Source organism: Fundulus heteroclitus, chromosome 19, assembly GCF_011125445.2.
Source record: "Fundulus heteroclitus isolate FHET01 chromosome 19, MU-UCD_Fhet_4.1, whole genome shotgun sequence".
In the NCBI taxonomy this organism is placed as follows: Eukaryota; Metazoa; Chordata; class Actinopteri; order Cyprinodontiformes; family Fundulidae; genus Fundulus; species Fundulus heteroclitus.
In genome coordinates, this window is record NC_046379.1 from 15,310,380 (window position 1) to 15,334,557 (window position 24,178).

Genomic DNA, 24,178 nt, shown 5'->3' on the forward strand with positions numbered 1-24,178 from the left:
CAAAGACTATTTGAAGAAACTTGGATAGACAGAGTTCTAACATGTAACATGTCTTTGGGATCAATGGAGTATACATGCATGGTCTGTGTTAAACGTTTAACCTTTCTGAATCTCTTGACATGTAATTTTATTTTAAAAAGCTTTGCCTGTGCATATCCAAACCATTGAATTTTGCCAGATGTATTGTATCCAGGTGGAAATGTAAAAAAAATGTCTCTCGCATCAAGTCTTTAATTTGTGTTTTGAACTAAAGAGAGAAATCCCTGTTCCATTGGGATTTGTGTGCAATTGGCACACATTTAGAATGTAGTTTTACAATGCACAGCCATACTTTGTGTTTAAATCCCTTCAGATTGTCACATTTTAGTGTTTACAACCAGGTAAGATATTTTCATCCTTGTGTGGGAAGAAAACATGAATGACTTTTTAAAAGTTTGCATAAGCAATTTTTGACATTCCTAATTTGCATATGGGAAAATAATCCCCTTTTGACTTTAACCCCTAAAACTAGAACTGAGTGGTAAACATAGAGGATTCTTTTTGTTTTGTTTTTTGTTTTTGGCATTTTGAGGACTGAAGTTAATATTAATTTATAAAAATAAAAACTCAATGGTGTATTATATATTGTACTGAAACAGCAATTTCCCTCTGGGATTATTAAAGTATTTCTGATTCTCATATATATATATATATATATATATATATATATATATATATATATATATATATATATATATTTCCTTGGCAGTGATTTGTGTGTGTGTGTGTGTGTGTGTGTGTGTGTGTGTGTGTGTGTGTGTGTGTGTGTGTGTGTGCTTGCTTTGTTTTAAAAGGAACCAGATGGGGCATAGATTATAATCTGCACTAAGAACTATTGGATTTGCTTCGACTTTCTGTTAATTTTTATTTTCTGCTAACCTAATTCAGCTGCTTGGCCTTCTACTAACGTGGCAATGTTTAATTTGCCACCCGGGGAGGGTGCTGCGAACAAACACTGCCCTGTGTCGCTGTCATGAGGCGTGGTGTCGTCACGCCACTCTTTTGACGCAACAGCACGTACGTGGGGGCGTTCACGTACCGCGGAGAATCAAGTTTGTAGTTATAGTGCATCTAGATCCGCTTGGCCTTCAAAATTAAAGCTCAAAATAGAATCGCACAAATGATGTTACGTATCTGCCTGGGGTAATAGTTAAACTGAATGACTGTATAATATTTGTTTCATAGCTAAGAAGGTTTTAGGGCAATTTGCTGACTTGGATCTCCATTTTACGTATTTTACGTATTTTATTCTGAAGAACCGCACCCTGTCAGTAATCTATTAGTTGCTTACTTAACCCTCCTCCACGTTTACCAGGAAGTAAAGACTTTATTATGTGTAGTAAAGTCTTTTTCAAATGGGCAGACTTATAAACGCCTCGTTTTAAGTCTCTTTAGAACAGATTCACTAAGAGTCTACCTGGAGCAACTTTCTTTCATCCATACATAAAATAATCAGTGAGTATTTTAAAAGCTGTTGAATATTATGTTGCAAGATATAGTTAAATTTTTTTTTGCCAGATATGTGGCTATAAAGTTGTTATTTGACTGCTTAGGCAGAAGTCCGGAGTTTGATTTTTCGGGGTTTTGTTGTAGTTGTGTGCAGTTTGAATTCAGATTTTTCAGTGTAACTGTAAGAGAAGCTGACATTGCAAATGAACTGTTAGAAAATGTTGTTGTTGTTTTTTAATCCCTTTTTTAGGTTTATTTTTCCTCCTAGGTTCTTGAAAAATAATAACATATAAATATAAGACAAGGATGCATTTTATGTGAACCTATTAAGAAATAAAAAGTAAATACATTTAGCAATGGAATGTGTTTTTTTTTTTGGTCAGGAATAAAGACAGTTGTGCTTTCGCTCTCAAAATAAAATACCTGATTCTGCTGACGTATTGCCTTGAATAGGTTAGTATTGTGAACTGCAGTCAGGCAGGTTGTGACGTTAATTTGCTGACGTGGAACAATACAGGTGAGTCAACTGCTTTCAATGGGCTCTAACACACCCTTAAGGTGTGTTCTAAGGAGATCTGACAGGTGAGCATCTGTTACATCCACCTGCTGGAGAATAAATGCTTTGCTTGGCTTCTTGCATGCGCAGGGACCCTAAGGATGGCAGAGAAGGTGCTGGTCACAGGTGGAGCCGGCTACATCGGGAGTCACTGTGTGGTGGAGCTGATCGAAGCAGGCTACCAGCCGGTGGTGGTGGATAACTACAGCAACGCCGTTCGAGGTGAGCTCGGGGTTCCTTCAGGGATGATGGAGAAATTCTAAGTGGAGCTTAGGGACTTTAAGTTCTCCTGTCTGTGTGTGTTGATGGAGGAGAGGGGAATGTGGCGGAGAGCATTCGAAGGATAGAGAAGATTCTGAACACCAGCATTGAATTTCATGAGCTAGACCTCCTGGATCGACCCGGACTGGAAGCACTTTTCAAAAAGGTCAGAATTTGGTTGGCCATGAACCTCTGCGGGCATTACGGGCCTTGGGTGTCAAATCTATAATTGATAAAAGCATTAATGCCCAGCACTTGAATACCCCATCCTACCTTTAATCTCTTGTGATTCAACATATCGTTCAGCTGTACCCTTAAAAACAAAACAAAAATATTTTGGAATCAGATTTGAATTAGTCAGCACTTACTAATTACTCTTTGTTATGAAGAAAAAGTAAGATCTAATGAAAATGTGCCATTGCTAAAACCCTGTCTGTGTTGGCCACTATAAATTATCTAATATATCTTTGAAGTATGTGGATTTTGTTCTGTTTGAGTTGGTAAATCCTGAGTCATAACTGTGGGTCTGTTGTGCAGCACTCCTTCAGTGCTGTGATGCACTTTGCCGGCCTAAAAGCGGTCGGGGAGTCGGTGGAGCAGCCGTTGCGTTACTACAGAGTCAACCTCACCGCTTCCATGAATCTGCTCGAGGTCAGTTTCATCTTGCTTTCTCGTTTCGTCCTACACAGCCAGCCTCCATTCAGTCTGCACAACTCTTGTCTTTTTATTCTGCACTATGCTCATCATTATGCACTAATCCTCACCTTTGTTTGGCACACCTTCTGCTGTCGGATGCACAACACATCGCAAAAGTACTGACACCCCTTGAACGTGGCCACAGTTTGTCATGTTATTTCCTCTATGTATTTTATTTAGACTATATGTAAAAGATCAACACACGGTAGTGATGTGGAAGGAAAACAATACACGGTTTAACAGGCAGAACGCAATGTGTGGAGAGCAACCGCACATCAGCAAGCCACAGGGAAGATGTTCACAGCATGAAATGCAGGGAAATCCTGGAAGGAAACCCTCTAAAGGACTCAAATGATTGCTTAGTTGCTCTCGCCCAAAGGTTCATTACTCAGTTCTTCATTTAGTGCTCTCTAGTGACATCTGCTGCTGCAGTTATACTATGATATTCTAGTCACTTAAATAAACACAGCAGTGCATGCAATACATATCGCTTGTAGCATGACGACAATCCTCAACATACAGCCAGAGCTACAATTATAGGGTTTGGATCAGAGTATATTCAGGTGTTAAGATGGCTTAGTCAAAGTCCCAACCAAGATTCAGATGTGAATTTTTGTGACATTAAGTTTCACCGATTTTTGCAGAATGGTTAGGTAACCTTAACCTTTATTTATACGGGTATACCTGTTGGATAAACCAAAACAATATTTTACAAACACAGTAAAATTACAAGAAATTAAAACATTCAACTCAATGAAATAAGATAATAGAATATGACCAACAAGAGCAAGTTGCATAAGAAGATTTCTCTTTTTGTCGTAACAGAAATTTAAATTGTCCCAGAGAAATTAAAGTGGACAGTATGTTGATTGGTCTTGACATTCTTCTCTTTGCATTTCAAAAACTGCGACTTTAATTGCAACAAACGGTGCTTCTGCAAGTATTGACTTAGGGAGGGGAATGAATCTGAATGCAACCCACATTTATTAGATTAATATTTGTAAAAAAATTGTTAAACTTTTCCTTCAGCATCACAATAATGCACCAAAAAAACAAGTTTAGAGTCGAAATATGAAACAAAAGTATGTTTTATTATTTGTCTGCTAAGTCAGCCTTTCTGCTTACACTCTGTTTATGTGCTCGTGTGCCACCCTGCTAACTGTAAGCATGTGCCATATTTGTGTGCATCATCGTGTATCTCAGGTCATGCAGGCTCACAAGGTGCACAATCTGGTCTTCAGCAGCTCTGCCACAGTGTACGGAGACCCCCAGCACCTCCCCATAGACGAGCAGCACCCTGTGGGAGCGTGCACCAACCCCTATGGCAAGACCAAGTACTTCATAGAAGAGATGATCAAGGATCACTGTAAAGCTGAGAAGGTGCTTACCAGGAGGTTAAAAGCCAATCGGGGATGTGCGTGGTAGCTCCTCACGGGATGGTTAGATGTCGCCTCTTTTGTCTGCAGGGCTGGAATGCTGTGCTGCTGCGCTATTTCAACCCTATCGGAGCTCATTCCTCAGGTCAGATTGGAGAGGACCCTCAGGGCATCCCAAACAACTTGATGCCTTATGTTGCTCAGGTAAGTGTACAGCATCATCTGCAAGGCTCTTTTGATCTCCATTTTAGTAGGTAATCTCACTGAATCCGCTGCTTTTTTTTCAATATTCATGTAGGTCGCAGTTGGGAGAAGACCGTTTCTCAATGTGTTTGGAAATGACTATGAAACAGTTGATGGAACAGGTAAGGATAGAGGATGATGATTATTATTATTTTTAGTAGTAGTAGTAGTAGTAGTAGTAGTAGTAGTAGTTGTAGTAGTATTTAAACAACATATGTTCACGATCAGGTAACTATTTCCTTGTCTTTTGTAGGTGTCCGGGATTATATCCATGTTGTAGATCTGGCAAAGGGACATATAGCAGCTCTGAAGAAGCTGAAGGACAACTGTGGGTGCAAGGTAATTTTTAGAGTTATATAGTGACAGTGTATGAAAACCCAGTAGGCCTATAGTTGTTTTTGCTATACTATCTGCCTTGTGTATATTTTTTGCGCGTAGGTTTACAATCTTGGCACAGGAAAAGGTTACTCTGTGCTCCAGATGGTGAAAGCGATGGAGAAGGCTTCAGGAAAGGAGGTAAGTCATACAACTGCTTCTTTCTCTAAACACAAAATCGTGCGTCTTTCTTGGAGGTTTTGATATACAGTACATGCTATTGAGTAAGTTATGAAGTCCACAATTTTTTTCTTAATTTAATGATTTTTTTTCTTCTGTAGATTAATTACAAGAACGCACCTCGCAGAGAAGGGGATATAGCGTCCTGCTACGCTGACCCCAGGCTAGCTGAGAAAGAGCTTGGCTGGAAGGCAGCTTTTGACTTGGAAAGAATGTGTAAGTGGGCCGCACGTCATGATCTGGTGAATCAAGCCCTGAAAATACTTGTAATTTATACTGTTACAAAACATTGATTATACAGTGTTTTGCCGTAGCATCCCTTGAACTGTATCACATTTTTGTCACGCTAACGCCACAAATTACAATGCATTTTGTTGGTATTTTATGTGGAAAAATAAATTCAAATGAATTTAAAAAGTTTTTCCAAACAAACTAAATCTTTAAAATGTGGAATGCATTTGTATTCTGCTTCTCCTGAGTCAAAACATTATAGAACCACCTTTCGTGCTTCTAAAGCAACAAGTCTTAAGGGGCATATCTGTTCCAGCTAACGTTGCACATCTAGAGACTGAAATTTTGTCCATTTTTCTTTCCAAAATGGCTCCAGCTCAGTCAGCTTGGCCAGACAGCCTTTGTGAACGTCAATTTTTAAGTCTTGCTACAGATTCCCAGTTGGATTTAAGTCTGGACTTTGACTAGGCCATTCTAACACATGGATATGCGCATTATCTACAGCTCCAGCTGTATGTTTAGAGACATTGTTCTGCTGAAACTTGAACCTTAAACCCAGCCTCAACTGTTTTCCAACCTACAACGGGTTATTTCTTAGGTTTATCATGTATTTTGCTCCAACCATCTTCCATTCTACACTGACCAAATTCACTGTCCCTGCTGCAGAAAATCTTCCTCCGAGCATGATGTTGCTACCACCATGTGTCCAGTGAGATGTGCAGTTTTAGCGTTTCGCTACACTTGGTGTTTTGAATGCAGGCTGAGAATTTCACACCATATTCCATGCATCTACTGCCTTCTTCATTGAAAGGCTTTCTTTTACCAATGCCTATACTCCTTCCATTATCAGATAATTGGACTGAACAGTCCTCACAAACCGCTGTACTGATACTGAGATTTATTTACAGAGAGATGGAGTCTTGACTTAAGAAAAAGTTGGTTGCACTAAAGTTTATTTAGGGTCATTGGAGTCAAGGAGGCTAAAGCCAAAGTAACATAACACTTTTTGATTTTTGATAGAAAAAAAAATTACAGCCATTTGACATTTTCCATCCACCCACATCTATGTGCTATATGTTGGTCCATCACATAAAACTTTAAGGTGACAACATGTGAAAACTGCCCATAAAATTAGTTTCTCACCAACTGTCATTGACAATAACATGTTTCTGCATCCTGAATTTTGTAGGTGAGGATCTGTGGCGCTGGCAATCCATGAACCCCAGTGGATTTACCAATGGCATACCTTCTTGATGTAGCTCCAGCTGCCTCGTTAGAAATCAGCCCACAAAAAAAACACCTTTTTTTTTCTCCCCTCTTTCTCTTTACTGTAAATGTATTTTTGGTCTTTAAATAAAGCTAAAATATGCTTTATTCTTCAAAAACTGTTTTGTGATTTTTATTTTATTTTTATTTTTTTATACCACAAAAAGCATGCTTAAGTATTGATTTTCTATTTGTATTTCAGGTGTAATAAAGGATACATTCTTTAGAAATGTCCAGTGACATGCAGCCAGCGGAGGCAGGTGAAGCACATCACCTGGGCAAGTTATTTTGAAAAAGTAATTGGTTATAGTTTCTTCTAATGTTTACAATATAATAAATGTAGCTAATTACCAGGAAAAGTAACCACTGCATTACTTCAAAAAAATTATTTTAAACAGCTAAGAAGGTATTTCCCCTCTCATTGGAACTTCCTACATACATTGCTTGGTTTCAATACTAAAATATGAATTACTAAATATATTTGATACTAAAATATATGTTCAGTTGTTTGTTATAAAACTGAATATAATTTAAATTAATGGACATGTAACGGAAGAAACTACAAACAGGAAACCCTGTTCAACTATTCAAATGTTACTGTGTGATGTGAAACAAGACACTAAATAGAAGTTATAATTGTAAATAAAATGATTTCTACATTTATGATAGAACCAGTAAAACAACAGATGTTTCAACTGGCTATCAAATAAGGATAACATTTATTTATGCTTATAAGCAAAGTAGATGAGCAAAACGGGCACAACCTCAGACAACTCTGGCTGGACAAGTGTTTTCTTCCATACAAAAATAAATGGCTGAAGTGGTTTCAATGTAATACTCAAAAGTAAATGTGCTGGATAGCATACCTACAGTGTAAAAATGTTTACTCCATGGCCATCTTTAGCCACTGGCAGTCACACAAGGCACACAAGTGCTGCTCTCACAGTAATCGTCTACTACACGATCCTGTTTTTATGTCCTCTAGTTATATTTTTAATTGCCACATTCAACTTTAACTGCCATCCATCCATCCTAGCCGTTAAACCTTTGGTTATATCCCAAAACAAAGAGCTTCTAAAACTTCTCATCGGAGTCTGTTAGTCTTTGGAGTCACGACAAGCTTCCCAAGACTAAACGGTCTCTATTGGGGCAGTGGATGACATGCCACTATAGTATCTTAGTGAATTTTCTTCTATCAGTACAATAAGAATTTATCAGACAATCTTTCAACACTAAGCCAGCAGATTTGACTCGGCCTGGTCTCTCCTTTGTCCGCAACCAGTATGGTTTTTGAACTTCTGGATCAGCTTTAATTGACAGGTTTGTAACACAAACAAGGAGTTTAACTTTGACCCTTCTTTGCAGTCAATTAAGAAATTTCTGTATAAATAGGAAAAATAGGAATGTGCAAAAATCCTTTGCTATGTTAATATGAATATATATGTGCTCTTATAAAAGAAAGTTGATAGTTGGATTTATGCAAATAAGTAAGGCATCGATTTCAGTACTCTGACTCAAGTGTTCATCAGATTGACAGCTTGGGGGAAGAAACTCCATGTGGTCCATTTACACTCCAAATTTATCTCAGTTACCGAGCTCGGACTGCTCTCGGCACGGTTAAAAAGTGTAGTGTAAACGGGGTAATTGATGGGGTGATGGTGAACGGCAGCTTTTCAAACCTGCTGTAGAAAATGTTGGTGTCATCTGCTAGATGAAGATTCTGTTCAGGTGGGAAGACTCCTGTAGAAAGTGATGTTTCTCAAAGTGTTAGGAACGAATTGGGTCTGTAGCTGAAAATCTGTTATTTTAGCTTCTCGCTGTAGCTTTTCTTAGCTGCTTTGGTGAATTAGTTCCTGGTCTGCTCGTACAGGGACCTACGCCTCTTCCTTGTTCCTACGCATGCAGCTTCCTCACATGTGACGTGAACCATGATCTACAGTATTGTTGTTATATGTGCAAAAGGTCTTGGTCTGGACACGTGTCCTCACAAAAGTTGATGTTTTAAGTTTTCAGCAAGCTCATTTAGGTCAGTGGATGAAACTTTGGGAACCCTTGTCTGTCCATTAAAAGCAGACATGACAGTCCAGACCACAGACTTGGAAGTTGTCTGCTTAAACTGGGATTAGATGAAGCAGGCTGTGGTTAGAGAGTCCTAGAGCTGTGCAAGATCTGTGGGGTATACATCTTTTAAAGCTGTGTAACAGTGATCCAGTGTGCTGTTATACCTGCTGGGTCCTTAATAAGATGTCTGTATTTTGGAAGGTAATTGGAGAGGTTTTGACTGGTAAAATCCACAAGAAATATGATGAGAGGGTGTGGGTGTTGTTTTTTTTTTAATTTTGTTTTTTGTTTTTTTTCTGAACATCCATTATTGGGTCTGCAAGCTGAAGCAACACTTCATCCATTTATTAGCCCGGCTGACTGAAGGCAAGGGTGTACAGAGTCTCTGGTGCCAAAGCTCCACGAGCCCGCCCGCCCGCCCATTTACCTCATCTTCATCTCTGGGTAAATTCCATAGAGTGCTGGTGATTTGCCGACCAAGATCTGAACGGAGTTGGAATTGATGAATTGATGGAATTTAGAAGTTCCTCTCCAGTAAAAGGATCACTGAATGGTGGCAGAGAGCAGAATACGCACACAAAAATGCAAGTGTGAATTACAGAGGCTGCCATTTTGACATTTTTCATTGTTTTTTTTTTTTGTAATTGCATGCCTTCTGTTTCTTTACAACAAAAGGTTTTACTGAGGTTTTGCTCTATCTGTAGTCATACATCATCCAACTCCAAAGCCTAGAATAAAATGTGTTAACTAACTACATTTATTTTACATGCAACCAAGTTTATGAAATGCAATTCTTGGGTTATTGGTTAAAAACATAAGTTGATTTTCTTACCTTGACAAACACCTCTGGAAGATTAAGAATTTTCAGGCCACTCCTCAATCCCAGGGTCTTTAACATGTCTCCAGTTTAGATAGGAAAAGTCTTCTCCTCTCCCTTAAGAATAGGGCTCTGTTCTAGACAGAAAGGGAACTGATGTCTCCTTTCTGTCTTGGCTGTCAGCCCAAACTCAGAGAAGATCCAGGAAATTCCCAAGATTCAAACCCAGGCATAAAAAAGGAGTACCAGTAATGCCATCCACGGTCTTTGCAGCCACTGTTAAATCCACGGGCCTTGTTCCACAACGGCATAAACCTTGCGGTATTGCTTGACCGTTGATAAAGGCAGCATATTCTCGACAACATGTCACAGATTTGTGGAGAAGATAAATCAGGCTTGGATAGCTTCTCACCTTCACTTGTTGAGCTCACATCAGCCTCACCTGGGTTTAGGCTGTGCCTGGTAGCATCAACTCCATCGTTCTTGGTAAATGGTTTCATTGAAGTATCAATGAAAGGTTATTTGTGAGACACAAATAGCCTATGACTTTCCAAAGAAGGTTTAAAAATAAAAACAACTTCTATTCTGAAGCTGAAGACGTCCTGACAAGGTAGCTTTCTTGTGTTGAGCCATGCATCTGTGGAGAGGTTGTTTGGTTTCTCCAATATAAAGATCAGAACATTCCTCACTGCACTGCACTGCTTTATCTGATAATGTGGTGTTTGCATTATAGACTTCTGTAGTAATAGAAAGACTCTTCAAACCATAACTATATTTTTCCATATTTAATCTAAAAGACAGAGGAATGTTTACAGACAGAACTATGTTCTCATAACAACGCAATGCAACTGATCCCTGAGAACCTTGTTGGTTACATTAAATACCAAGCATGTGTCCACCCATTCAGGCCGTTCCCAGTGTGATATCAGCGTTCCGTTTATCCCATTTGTGGAGAAGATCTGTAATGCAGACGTCCTTGCTCACACATATCATCCATAACAGTCATTCTGTCAAGTCTGAGTATGTCAGACACTTTGCCTTCAGAGTCCGTTTATCTGCAATTTCTGTGGCAACCAACTCTGCAGTCCAGTCTCTGTAATCTCGTACAGTTCTGATGAGAGAAAGTTTGTGTTCCAGTTGGTGGTGAGAATCAAAAAGAAGATAGTGGCATATATATATATATATATATATATATATATATATATATATATATATATATATATATATATATACCACAATCTTTTATTGCACTCCTTTTTTTAGCCTGTGAGATGGTCACCATATGTAAACTGGTGTAGAGCCCTCCAGTAGTCAAATTGAGTCATTACAATTTAACACGTTTCAACACAAAGCACTATTTAGACCAACAAATGGTAAATTGACTATACTTATATAGCTCCTACCTACCCAACAGGGCTACTCAGAGCGCTTCACAAACAAAATGTTCTCTCATTTACTCATCAACACATACATTTTCAGTTAGTGTGTTCATTATTGCACGGTTTTAAATAATGCTCACCTGGACACCGTGAATCGCACACTGTCTTTTTCCCCTGTTTACATTGTTTACATTCAAATGTTTACATAAATCGCTGCTGCATCTTTATCCTGAAATTTACTGCAATTTTCCGTGATTTTTCAAGCTGTATGCAAACAAAATATCGTTCTGTACGTACTTTGTGCATACAAAATGACAATAAAGTTGTCTAAGTCTAAGTCATTTTGCAGATAACTATGACATACCGTGGTCATACAGGTGAAATGTTTTGTATTAGGGATATAACTCCATGCAGCATTTGGTTTTGAGTATCTTTAATTGGTAAAGTAGAGCCCCCAAAAGTCCAGGTCTGGCCCCTCTTCTAGGTTCAGATATTTGCACATCCAACTTGAGAGGAGTCAGCGTAAATGATACAAATGGGAGACTGAGCTAATGTTCCTCCAGGGGAAAAAAAATATATAATTAGCACTGTTGCAGATCATTTGTGGGTTTATTTTATCCTAAAGTTGAAATGTGTGATGGGATTATTGGCATTAAGGCTTTAATGAGACAAATTAGAAGAACTATATTTTTCAGAATGCACCCTTCTTTGTTTATGATAAGGTTATAATGAACTGGTTCATTACAGATGTAAATATTGCTCTATCCACTCGTTGGTTTTAAGAGGAGCGCTGGGGCTTTAAATGGCTCCTTGAACCTTCGGGCACCCAGTTAATAAACACCCACGTCAGCACAGAGCTCCAGTCGCTCCGACCGGGTTTCGGTCTTTAGGGCTGAGCAGGAAGTGTGTGACTGTGGACCCTGGACGAGGAAAAAGGAGAGAAGAGAGAGAGGGGGGGTGTGAAACGGCGAGGGAAAATAAGATAAAATGGACATGGTGGCGGATTTGGGGGCCAGTCGGCTCTATAGGGCGCCGGGTGAATCCAGCCACCAGTGAGTATTGATGGTGTTTTTGTCAGAGGGGGTGGGGGGGTCAGGATATGGGGCGTAAGCGGGTCTTTGCGGCGCCTCTCGCCTGAGAACGAGCCGCTCGATCTGGGCAGCAGGCATATCCTCCCCCGCTGCTCGCCGCGCTCCGGACCTCCAGCGAGGAGTGGGGTGGGATGGGATGGGGAGGGGTGGCCTTGTGGAGATAAAAAAAAAAAAAAAAAAAAAGCGGGCGTTTTAGCGCGTCCCATCTGAACGGCGTCAGTGTATTTATTTCTCTGCGCGCAGGACGTTTCGAGTGTCTTGTTTTCTCCATTGTGTGCTGGCTGGAGCCTGAAGTGGGCGTCGCTCCAGGACAGGCTGGGCTGCTCCGGTGCGGCGCTGCCCGCTTTTCTCTCGCAGGACTGCAGCAACCATCGTGTCGTTTTTTTTAGGTCGAACGGTGCCTCGGCGAAAGGATAACAGCTCAGTTCAGATATTTCTCTTGGCTTCGAGGGCAAGGGAAAGGGAGCAGAGAAGCCTATAGTGCGGGCGGGCGTTTCACCGAGGGTTTACCGGGCGCTGCGGAGCCATTCAGGTGGCATGGCGGTGCAATTTACATACGAAAGCTTTTGAATCGGGTTTCTTAGGCTGCAGGAAAATAGACACCGTTCTTCAAATGGGCTTAAGGGAGATTTCTTCTTCTTTGGGCTGCATGTTTAGCTGTGGTCTTTTTATGTCAAGGCTGATGCGTTTCATTCATTAGAGATTTCCTAAACTCTTTGAACTCAGCACACAGGAATGATTAAAGGGTTTGTCACCCGAAGCTCTCTGACTGGAGTCGGGCGTAACCCATTAAAAAGCCTTGCTTTGATTGAAGGACCTCTCAGCCTATCACAATGCAGAAAGAACTCAGGTGGGCGGGATCGTCTAGTCCAGACAAAGATGCATTAAGTAACGGGTCGATCCGTTTTTATTATTATATGCCTTCATTTGTATAGACTATTATAAACAATATTTTAATAATGGTTGGAGTTAAAAGTTTGAACAATAATGAAAGACTAAATGTCCAGATATAAGTCAGTGTAAGGCAAGGCAAGGCAAATTTGTTTATATAGCACATTTCAGTACAAATACAATGCAAAGTGCTTTACATGATTAAAATATAGGAAAATAAAACAGAATAAAAGCATGTTGGAGGCCAGGCAGCTTCGGAGGTGTCTACCAGACCTGTTACATTTTTGCTTTAACAAAAGCTGACTCTCTTCATTAATTTGGTCAAAATTTGATGAGGTGTGCGATAGCGGGGTCCGTACCAAAGTTGGCACAGGGTACACATTCAGTTTCCTTGCACTGTAAAAAAAAAAAAACACGTTAGGTTTATTCAGTGGTTTTCAAATGTTTTCTGTTGCGCCCCCCTTTGAAGAACGAAACATTTTCAGAGCCCCCCATTCTGACAAAATGGGTAAAAAAAAAATTAAACTTTTATCCTTTTCTGTTTTAATGCATTAAAGCTGTCATTCTGAAGATTACCCAAAATCCCTTTCAACATGTATAACATATATATATATATATATATATATATATATATATATATATATATATATATATATATATATATATATATATATATATATATGTATATGTACATATATATATATATATATATATGTTCATTAACAACATATAGCAATGGTTATATGTTATAAATTGAACGTTTCCACACTTTTTAAATAATATATTAACAATATAAATGTTTTTTTTTAGCCCAACTTGTACCTATAATCAACTTTTACCGAGCTATGAACCACATATGACATAAATAATATCAAGCCATTATTATTGAAGACAAACTTCAGCTACATTAAAATTTGCACTTTTTTATGAGTGTATTACTAGTATATATCATATTACTGACTGCAAGTACAGACCAAACAGCTGGGGGTGCTGTTGTCGCATTTAGAATGATTTAGAAGGCCTGTATTTTTTTGGACAAATAAAGGCAAGACTGTCCTTCCAAAATGTTCATGTCCCTAGAACCTGAAGTATTTTATTGGGATTGTTACGTGACAAAACCAAGTGAAAGTAGTGCATGAATGCAGTGGCAGTTTTAGGACAGTTGCCCACTAAAAGAGGAGCAGACACCATAAAAAATACATCTGTCATTTCCCCCCTGAACAAGTGCTATATTGCATTTATGGATTATAACACTTGTATAAATGTCCTATTGAGCTCATGTTGAAGAATGTACAAGTTACCATGTGTTTGATCTCTAACTGTGCAAAAACATGGAAATTTTATGAAATCGTTTCTTCACAAACCCCACTTTAGTTGAGTTTGGGGAGAGCACAAAGATTTTTAAAAGCTGTTTATTTAAATATGTGGTATCTCCGTCAGCAGTCAACTAAATAATAGAGTTGTGTAACTGTGTGTGTGTTGTGTGTAATTTACCTTCAGTCTCAATACAGCTCTTATGTGACACCTTATAGGCTTCACATCAGTGAACAAACAAAATCATGAAGACCAAGAAGCACGGTAGAAAGATCCTGGATAAAGTTGTATAAAGTTTAAATTAGGGTTATATTATAAAATTAGTATCCCGAGCTTTAAACGTCTCAAATATAGCTGTTAAACACATCATCGGAGGATGAAAAGGAAATGGTACATCTGTAAACCTACCAGGACATGTCCATCTTTCTAACCAGACAGGCCAGAGAAGGAAAGCAGAGAAGCAGCCAATAAGTTATGACTGTCTAGGACTTCCAGAGAAACCCAGGAGTATCTGTGGATAGGGCAATTTTTAGTTGGGCTCTCCATAATTCTGGCATTGATGCAAGAGGGGCAAGATGAAAGCCACTGTTCGAAGCAAGCAAGACTGAGTCCTGCTTGCATTTTGCTACATGCCATGTATAGGACACAAGAAGCATCTAGAAAATGTTGGTTGGTCATATGAGACCATAGTTTACCTTTCTGGCCTATAATGTCATACTGTGGGAATGTGTTTTCTCCAACAGAGGTAGTAATTTTGGCTGGAGTTGATGGAAATGAAGCAGTAAAAATCAGAACAAAATCTGTTACAAGGTATGAAAGCACCATGAACATACAGCCAGAGCCAAAATGGAGTAGTTGAAGCATACGCGGGCGATAGAATGGCCAAAACCTAAATCTATTTTGAACCCATGGCAAGAAAAAAGCAACAATAATTTACCTTTAATATTAGAAAAGTATGATTGTTTAATGAGTGACATGATGTCGGTTCGTATTTTGCGTTGACAGGTAGTTATTGTGCTGTCGCTTTGTCTCCTCCAGGCAACCTCAGAGGTGGTTCAACACGGCCGACATCACGGTGTCTCACCAGAGCAACCTTCTGAAGCAGCTAAACGAGCAACGCCGCCAGGAGCTTTTCTGTGACTGCAGTGTGTTGGTGGAGGGCCAGCTCTTCAGGGCCCACCGTAACGTCTTGTTCGCCAGCAGCGGCTACTTCCGCATGCTGCTGTCCCGGGGGCCCGACGGGTTGCCAGAGACTGTCAGCGCCACATTCGACGTCTTCAGCCCAGAGACTTTTACCGTCATCCTGGATTTCATCTACTCTGGACAGCTGGACCTCTCTAGCCATAATGTCATCGAGGTCATGTCCGCGGCCAGCTACTTACAGATGAACAGCGTCATCACCTACTGCAAAAACTTCATCAAATCCTCCTTGGACATTAGTGTGAAGGACGAAGACAGCGACCGCTGCCACAGCCTGTCTGAGACCTGTTCTTTCACCAGCGGAGCAGGAGAAGAATCCACAGAGCATCAGCAGCAAGGCCCCCGCTCCGTCAGCCCACCACCTGCGCTCTGGACCCGTGACAACTCCAGATCCCAGTCCAGTTTTATGGGGAAGGAGGCGGAGCAGGAGGGTTCAGCCTCAACCCTAAAGACTGACCCAAGCAGCCCGACGAATGAGCTCAGTGCAGAAACGGATGACCTGCATGACCCTCAAGACCCTCTGTACACACTTCCTGGATTAGAGCGTCGGCGAGGGAAAGGAGGGACCAAAAGGAGAGCGCCCAACAGCACTCGTTCTGGCCAGCATGAAGACCTGGATATTCAGGAGGCAAGAACCCTAAAGGCCGAAAAGGCAGAGGAGCTTTACGCCACACTACCTCCAATTGTTGGTGTCATTGGCCACTTTAATAAAGGTGCGTTTGACTGTATGCACCAGCAATTGCTTTGCCAGAGAAGTTATTAGGCCCGTTTACACTACACTTTTTTAACCGAGCCGAGACCAGTCCGAGCTCGGTAACCAAGATAACTCTTGTGTGTAAACGGTCAGCAGACTGAACCGGACCGTGCTAAACATAACCGGACCGCGCTAAACATAACCGGACCGCGCTAACTGCGGACCAGTTCCCTAGCAGGTCTCGGCCTAGTTTTTTTTTCTGGCCCGGTTATCTGATAAAGAGCGCATGAGCAGACCTCGTCATCCCCTTACAGTCAGCTGACTGTCCGCGGTGTTTCCGCCGTGTCTGGCTGCATGTCCCAATTCACACTCCATCCAGACAAATTTCAGACATTCATAAAAATGCTAGCTTCCTTACCATGCCACACGATTTCCAGTGATGATTCTGCTTAGCAGTGTGATGAACCTCAGTGTCTATCGTTGTTTCCTGTGTCTGTAAATCCTTATTAGACGTTTGTTTGTCTTATCCACGTCCCAAAAGCCGACTCTGTCTAACCATAACATCCTGAATGTTACGGGTGCTGCCATTTTGATTTGCTCGGTCCCGCCTTCAATCCCAGAGAGCAGCAGTACCACAGATCGCCACTAGGAGGCGAGGAGCAACCAAGGAACCGGGATAACCGAGATAACTCTTGTGTGTAAACGGCCGTTTTTATCCCGGTTAACTGATCTAAGCTTGGACTGGTCTCGGCACGGCTCGGTTTTTAGGTGTAGTGTAAACGGGCCTATTGATGAGCAGACTTGAATAAGTGTGTAAAGTCTTATGCGACAAGACAAATATCTCAGTCTTGTCTTGCCATCTTTGCAGATTCCAACCCTGTTATGCGCTTTAAATGCCCCTTTTGCACACACACTGTGAAGAGGAAGGCAGACCTGAAGCGTCACCTGCGCTGTCACACCGGAGAGAGACCGTACCCTTGTCAGGCCTGCAATAAGCGCTTCACCCGCCTGGAACACCTTCGCAGCCACTTTGAGACGGTAGGTCCTCTTAAAGTTAGAAGCATTTGAGTCAGAGTTCTGCACAGAAATATTTACTGGGTAAAAAATTATACTCAAGCTACATGCTGCTCAGTTTAGCTTGACTTTTATCCCCTGCTTTACAGTGTGTTGCAGTTTCTCAGTCTAATTTGTTATGGTCAGATAGTGAATATCGAAAGCTCACTTCAATTTTATTGACTCGTGAGCATTCATGGCGGGAAGTGAATCGTGCCTTTAGACAGGAAGACAGATGCAACAGAACCAGACTCAGGAAGGACAATTATTTGTCTCGGCTTGCTGGGGGTTGGTATGACTGGAAAGAGACTTGAACGGGAAACCCCTTCATTGGAAAGGAAAAATAAAAAAATGGAAAGTTTATTACAACAATGATTCTGGTTAAGTTCAAGAAGAGTAAAGTCAGCAGAGTGAGGACGGTGTATCACTGCATCCTCGGACATCCCCCAGCACTAGGAGTCCTCGACTACAGACTCTATTACCAGGATTCTCCCAACTTGGGAGATTTAGGAGCTTTTTATAATACCTTGGAACCGAAGTACTACATTCCATTACAAGTGCATTTTATTAGTCTAGTGATTCCTAATCTCGACAAGCAGTGGAAGGCTAATGTTGTTCAGACACTGAAGAAGGCAGAAAGCATCACCATAATGACTGAAGGCTGGGCATCTAGGGGCACATTGAGCTACATCACAATCACAGCCGATGCTTTGAATCGCAAATGGGACTTCTTGAAAGTATTAGTATTCAGAAAAATCTTGTCCTGTCTTGTTCTCATGAACTCAATTTTGTGTCTCACCCAACCATGTGAGTTTTATGTATGGTTACACCCCTACTGAGTTTTTAATCTAGCCCAATACTTTTTACATGATATATTGAGAGCATTGCTGATGTAATAAGCTTTTTTTAAGGAATGTTCTTAATATTTTAGATCAAATCCTGAAAAACTAGATTAAAAGACAACAGCATATTGTAGTGTTATTTTATGAGTAGTAGATTTTGGGCCACACTTCCAAAAATGATATTAAACACTTCCCCAGTGCAACATAGGGTTAGGAGCATAATAATCTGGGGGTGTTTATTTTTTTTTTTAAACTAAACAACCATTTTGTTAAAAGTGGGTAAAATTATTAAGATTTTCAAATATGAATAAATAAATAATAATGTTTTGAGTAAAATAAAAAAAAATGTTTGACCCAAAACCTTAAGATGTCTTCTAGAAAGTTAACAGTGAAAAGGAATTTTATGTTTCAGCAACACCAAATCAACAAAAACATTACTTCACCAGAAGAAAATTAAAGTTTTGGAATGGCCTAGCCAGGTCAAGGATTGAATGTGACAGAAAGTCTGTTGGCTCTCCGCAAGAGGCCTGTGGACAAGAGACGCCCTCACAGTCTGAAAGATTTGCAGAACTTTTGGAAGACCAATTGGGCAAACTCACGGGCTGACAGACTGATACCATTAACTCCTCTTTTTTTCTCAGTTAAATTGTACAGGATGTCACATTAAAAGTGCAACAATTTTCTTATTGTGTTTTTTTTCATAGTCTCATTTTTACATTAAAAACATCTAAATGTTTTAGTGGCTTGATTATATGTAATGTGAAATGTATCCTGGATCACTCCTTGGACTGTATATGTATAACAATAAAGACACTTAAAAAACACACATGAAAACACTACAAATATACAAAACTACATAATGTATGCAAATAAATAAATAAACAAAATAAAATAAATTAACAAGCAAAAGACGAAAGCCATACAATAACCAGTACAGAGTGAAAATGACTTAATACAGTTCTGTCAGTCAAAGTGACATTTTGTAATAAAAGTGCACTACAGTGTGCTTCATGCTAATGGTGAACTGTCCAGGGCTTTCTCTGATAGTACGACATGGTCTGACTGAGGAGCCTCATACTGTGAGAATGGAAGCTCTTTTTGAGTCTCAGTTTTTGTCAGGTAGGAAACAATTTTCCTAAATTTAGCAACACAGACAGCTAGTGGGTTGGGAAGCCTCCTAGATGATTTTGACAGTTCTGCTCAATCATTGACTGGTGTAGATGCTGCAGGGAGGAGAAATCTGATCCAATGCAGCACACCGTTGCTTTGCTCACTCTCTGTAAAGCTTAACAGTCCTGTAGAGTAATATTGCCAAACCAAAAAATGATGATCCATGGCCTGATGGCTTTTAGTGGAAGCTGAGTAGAATGTCTTGTATTTATGACCCGGGCATGTAGATGGGTGGGCCACCTGAGATCATCTGTAAGGTCGACCCAAAGGTTTTTTTATTTTTTCCTGTGGAGCACCTTTGATGAGGAGATGAGAGTAAGAATGCCGGGTGGCTAAGCTGTTAGAGCAGATGCACTGTGTGCAGAGGCTATAGTCCTCAAAGCGGTTGTCCTGGGTTTAATTCCTAGTCCTGAACCATTTGCTGCATGTCTTCTCCTTCTCTCTACACCCAATTTCCAATCTGCTCTCCAATAAAACTCACTGAGACCAAAAACATAGGAATACATGGGTTACCCGCTGTGGTCCACCAGCATGAGGTTGTTATCCACTTACCATTCCTCCTGTAGCTCCACTACTTCCATGTAGGCCATCTCATTGCTGGTGGAGTTGAGAGGTTGCACTGCTGTGTTGCTGACAACGCAGCAGTGTGAGAAACTATGAGTGGCCACACAGTTGCAGCTGTTGCTGGTGTCCAGCAGGGGGATTTAAAAAAAGTCCTTGTGGGACTCCAGGGTACTGATGGTGCTGTAGACACAGTGGCCCAGCCGAACTACCTAAGGCCTACTCCAGTGGAATATTACCATCAGTCCACACAGCTGGATGTTCAGTATGGGTATGGGTCCTACTGTTGAGTCACAAAAAGGAATAAGTCTGATTATAATAGGCTAAAGGGCCATATTCGCCGCACACGTTGAACTGTCTGGGGCATATATGAGTAGATTTTGAGGCAGGTCACACTGTGGTGCGCCATTAAAAACCCTTTGCAATAGCCCAAAAAGGAAAAGATGTAGTTGTTCTGCACAGGATGACAGACGAGGGGCCTTGTATGAGATGGATATGGGCAAATCAATCCATACACACAGCCCACTGATGGGGATCATTGGTATAGGTGCCCAAGAAAAGCCCATGATGGGCTCACACGGGCATGTTCAGATTAACTCTCCTTTTGAACTGATTACCGTTTTATGAATCTAAAAGAATTAAACTCTGCATTGAATGAATATAAGAAAAATAGAGTTTGACTCACATTTTTTGGGGGCTCTCCACAGATTCATCAAGCCAGGAAGTTGGTGTGCAGGAAGTGTAAGTGTCAGGTGACAGAGGAGACCGGGCATGTGGTGTGTGAGGGCACACGGCGCTACCGCATGTGCACCGCCTGTATCCAGGAGGTGGGCTGTGACGACATACCTATAGACGGCCTGCAGACGCCCAACGAGGAGCCGGCGCTGTTACTAGGTGTGGATGGCGAGGAGGAGGGGGACACCAAGAGGAACTGGATGGTGAATGACGACGACGATCTAGCCGAAGACTCGGGCGCAGACCTCATCATCCAGCAAGTGGATGACAGCGAAGAGGAGCTGCAGTGAAGCAGGACCAAACTATGTGCAGATATATATTGACATTGTGCATCTGTATTAAAGCCATGCAAAAAACTAAAAAAAGAAAACTTGGGCCACGAGATGTAAATGCTCAGTTGGTTGTATTCAACTGAGGAATTTTTCGTTTCAAGACTGTGGGAAACATGGACAGTTTTTTTATGTAAATGTTACTAACGTTATGCAGTATCCAAAGCATGCATATTCTTTTCTATTGTTTTTGGTTAAGTCGTGGTTTTATTACAATTTCAGTGAGTCTTTCTTCATGTGTATGCATGAAAAGACACCAATTCTTTGCAGCTCTTTGGGACTTTTTGTTGACATTGCTGCAAAGATGTTGACCCAGACAAAATGGCAGCTCTTAATGGTTCTTCAAATTTAGGGAGAGTTAAAGAAGTATTTCATTCTGAGAGTTTGTCTGCCACGTTTTTGCCGTCCTGTTTATGATATGCACTATGATATTGATTATAATTTATTTAATCCTTTTTATCTTTACTTTCTGACATATTAAAGATATTTTTATACACCTGTGTCTTGGTCATCATAACTAAGTTGTAACCAAACAATAACTAGTTCCTCCCTATTAGCTACCCATAAATCTTATTTACTTTCACTTTAAAAAAATATGTGCGGATGCTCTGAAGTGGTGAAAGGTAACGCGTTTCAGTCTGAGTAGGAAACATTAGCGAAAGTTCTCACATAGCAATTTCGGCTAATTTGTAAGTAAAATCTGTCCCTCAAAGAACCAAAGTGCAACAGCAACTTTCAAAATACAAAAAAACATATAACTTGAAGATGAGAGGAAAGATATAAATATAGAATATTGGGGAGATTTCATGTCCCTCAGCCTTCTCCCGCTGTCCAAAGCCATGCCTGTTAGGTGAACTGGTCGATGGATATCAGCAGAAAGTAAACCCACAGGGAGCTTCTGTGAGTCCGATGGTGTGGTGAAGCTGATGAAGGAGGATGTTGTGGTCAACTGTAGCAAACAGATTGAGGTGAATGAGAAGAGAGGGAGGGCCAGAATCTGCTGCTATGAATAGGTCATTTGTGACTCTTAGCAGAGCTGTTTCAGTGCTGCTGGGAGAACAGAAATCTCATAATCGTGAGTGTTTTTTTTTAAACAAATTGTTAACTAGCAATCAAAAATTCTGGGTATGGACTATTTCCATATCTGCCTGCTCTGTGTATACTCTGGTATGGTAAATACAAAGTTATTTTTTTTTTCTTTATTTCTGTTCTTAGGACTGCACTCTTCTGGACTGAGATGTCTGATGTTTCTCCAAGTATCTGCTGGAGCCACTTCTCTCTTTCTAGTTCTTCCCTGAGCCCTTGGTTTCTCCCCAGTTTCTCATGCTCATTTTTTCCTGATGTTTCCGTCACTCAGGATGGCCACAGTGATCACAACGGCTGTCCTCTTCTGCTTATCAATGATCACAATGTCTGGTTGGTGGGGCATTACCATTTTGTCTGTCTGTATCTGGAAGTCCCACAAGATCTTAGCTCCGTCATTCTCCACCATGTTGGGAGGTGACTCCCATTGTGACCTGGAGGTCTCCAGTTCATATTCTGAATAGATGTTTCTGTACACTATACCAGCCACCTGGTTATGGCATTCCAAGTATTCCTTCCCTGCTAGTGTCTTACACCCTGCTGTGCGATACTGGATGGTTTCTGTTGCCTCTTTGTATAGCCTGCTTCTAGGATCTTGCCTGGTATGGTAAATCTGGGGCTCTATTGCTCTGGTCGCTCAAGGCCTGCTCTGTGCTGCCATGATCAATGCTTTAATGATGTCTTTCAGTCCAGGCCGGACTGAAGGACAGTTATTCTTTCAATGGCTAGAGAGGTCCTCTCTAGCCATTGAAATGGAGAGAGAAGGGGGTGCTCTGTGGCAATTTCTGCAGGACTGTGAGATTCAAGAAGAAATCACAAACATTAAAAAATGACCATTTTTACCACTTGATTGACAATATGTATTGTAGCGTTAGGCAGGAAAGTAAAATGATGGCTGAGCAATAGGCTGTAAAATGTTCCTCATTGATGTAAAACAAGGATGTTGTTGTTGGCCCTACCATTGTGATTCAGCTAATGAAGTTGTGATGATCTTTTTCAATGGTCAGGTATTATTTAAATAAAAAATAAGAGGCTAGATAAGAAGACTGTCATTAAAGAGTGCTAAAAAAAAAAAGTGTTTCTTTTCATTTTACAGTTTATAGTACTGTGATATGGGCAGAAAAAAAGTTGTCTAAAATCATTATTTGTACATTGTAGTTGCTGTTATAAAATAACCACCAGTGTTTGAGTCTTTCGGGACATTTTAAAGAGGATAAAACACAACCTTAAAATGTTTATTTAATTAATTATGCTATGGTTACAATTGCTTATAGAAATCTAGCATGATATGTTTTAAGCTGAAAACAAAAATTTTGGTTTCCCGAATTTATAAAGTTAGTATACCACTATGCATGTATATCACACATAAATATGTAAAAATACAGTTGTCATGTCACCCATCATGTCATTTATAGCATGTAGCATTTTTAAAAGTTTTATATGTCTACATGCTGACCTATTTCCACCAGTAATTTGCGGATTGATACGTCAGTGGTTCCGCTGATGTCTGAACAATATCTGGTATAGTATATTCTGCACTGTGGAGACAGATTGGCAGCTGTTCCCTTCTCTCACAAAAGCTATCATTCAGATCCAGGAATGTACGGGAAATAATCTGCTTGAAAGTCCAAGGGCAAAGGAAAAAAACTGAGATTTTAGAGAAACTAAAAGGAAATCAAAATGCCAAGGGAAAACTTAAGAGAGTAGAAATCGGATGGATGAACTTTAGCGAAAAAGACAATGACTTCAAGTGCACACAGTTAAGGAAGTGGAACCAGGCATGTCAGTGTTGACAGATGCACAGGGCACATACCCAGATCTTCATAATGATATTGATTATCTCGGTGATGGACATAATCTAAACATCTGAAGTAGACTAAGGCAGATTCATATATTTTTTGTTTTATATCTCATGAATTTAGTTTATTTTTGCTATTTTGTTTCATACGCTGACTGATTAATGATGTGCCATTTTGGAGAAATATCACAGAACTTCTGTTGGACTTTTTTCCATAGTTTTATGTTTTCAGGGGGGGGGGGGGGATGATGACAAGAATATTTGTTATTTGTAACCCTGTTTTTTTTTTTTCTGGCACATACTCTATATCCACAAAGGCTTGTTGAGGTTATGAATGAATTCCCATGTCTTTGGTGGTAATATACAAAAGTATTTATTTGTTGCTTTTCATACAGCTGTGGAAATAAAAACTGTTGAACAGTACTGTGTTCATTTCCCACTAATACTATACCTACTGGTATATTTTAAAATATCAGCAAAAACATGAA

At 40.3% G+C, this 24,178-nt stretch overlaps 2 protein-coding genes across 4 annotated transcripts; both read left to right on the plus strand.

The window, feature by feature from the left end:
- Positions 1-1,340: 1,340 nt before the first annotated feature.
- Positions 1,341-6,695, plus strand: gale (UDP-galactose-4-epimerase). Of its 3 annotated transcripts, none has more exons than XM_021316197.2 (11): positions 1,341-1,494; positions 2,135-2,266; positions 2,350-2,471; positions 2,843-2,956; positions 4,205-4,381; positions 4,468-4,581; positions 4,676-4,742; positions 4,874-4,959; positions 5,059-5,136; positions 5,277-5,391; positions 6,596-6,695. In XM_021316197.2, the coding sequence occupies exons 2-11, from the start codon at positions 2,146-2,148 to the stop codon at positions 6,658-6,660; spliced, it is 1,059 nt and encodes a 352-aa protein (XP_021171872.2). In that variant the 5' UTR covers positions 1,341-1,494; positions 2,135-2,145; the 3' UTR covers positions 6,661-6,695. The 3 variants fall into 3 exon arrangements, with proteins under 3 accessions (XP_021171872.2, XP_012717508.2, XP_012717509.2); XM_012862054.3 differs by having other exon boundaries at positions 2,356-2,471; XM_012862055.3 differs by having other exon boundaries at positions 2,359-2,471.
- Positions 6,696-11,690: 4,995 nt separating this feature from the next.
- Positions 11,691-21,303, plus strand: zbtb8a (zinc finger and BTB domain containing 8A). The gene is made up of 4 exons (XM_012862051.3): positions 11,691-11,981; positions 15,264-16,138; positions 16,988-17,157; positions 20,453-21,303. The coding sequence occupies exons 1-4, from the start codon at positions 11,917-11,919 to the stop codon at positions 20,768-20,770; spliced, it is 1,428 nt and encodes a 475-aa protein (XP_012717505.2). The 5' UTR covers positions 11,691-11,916; the 3' UTR covers positions 20,771-21,303.
- The last annotated feature ends 2,875 nt before the right edge of the window (positions 21,304-24,178 follow it).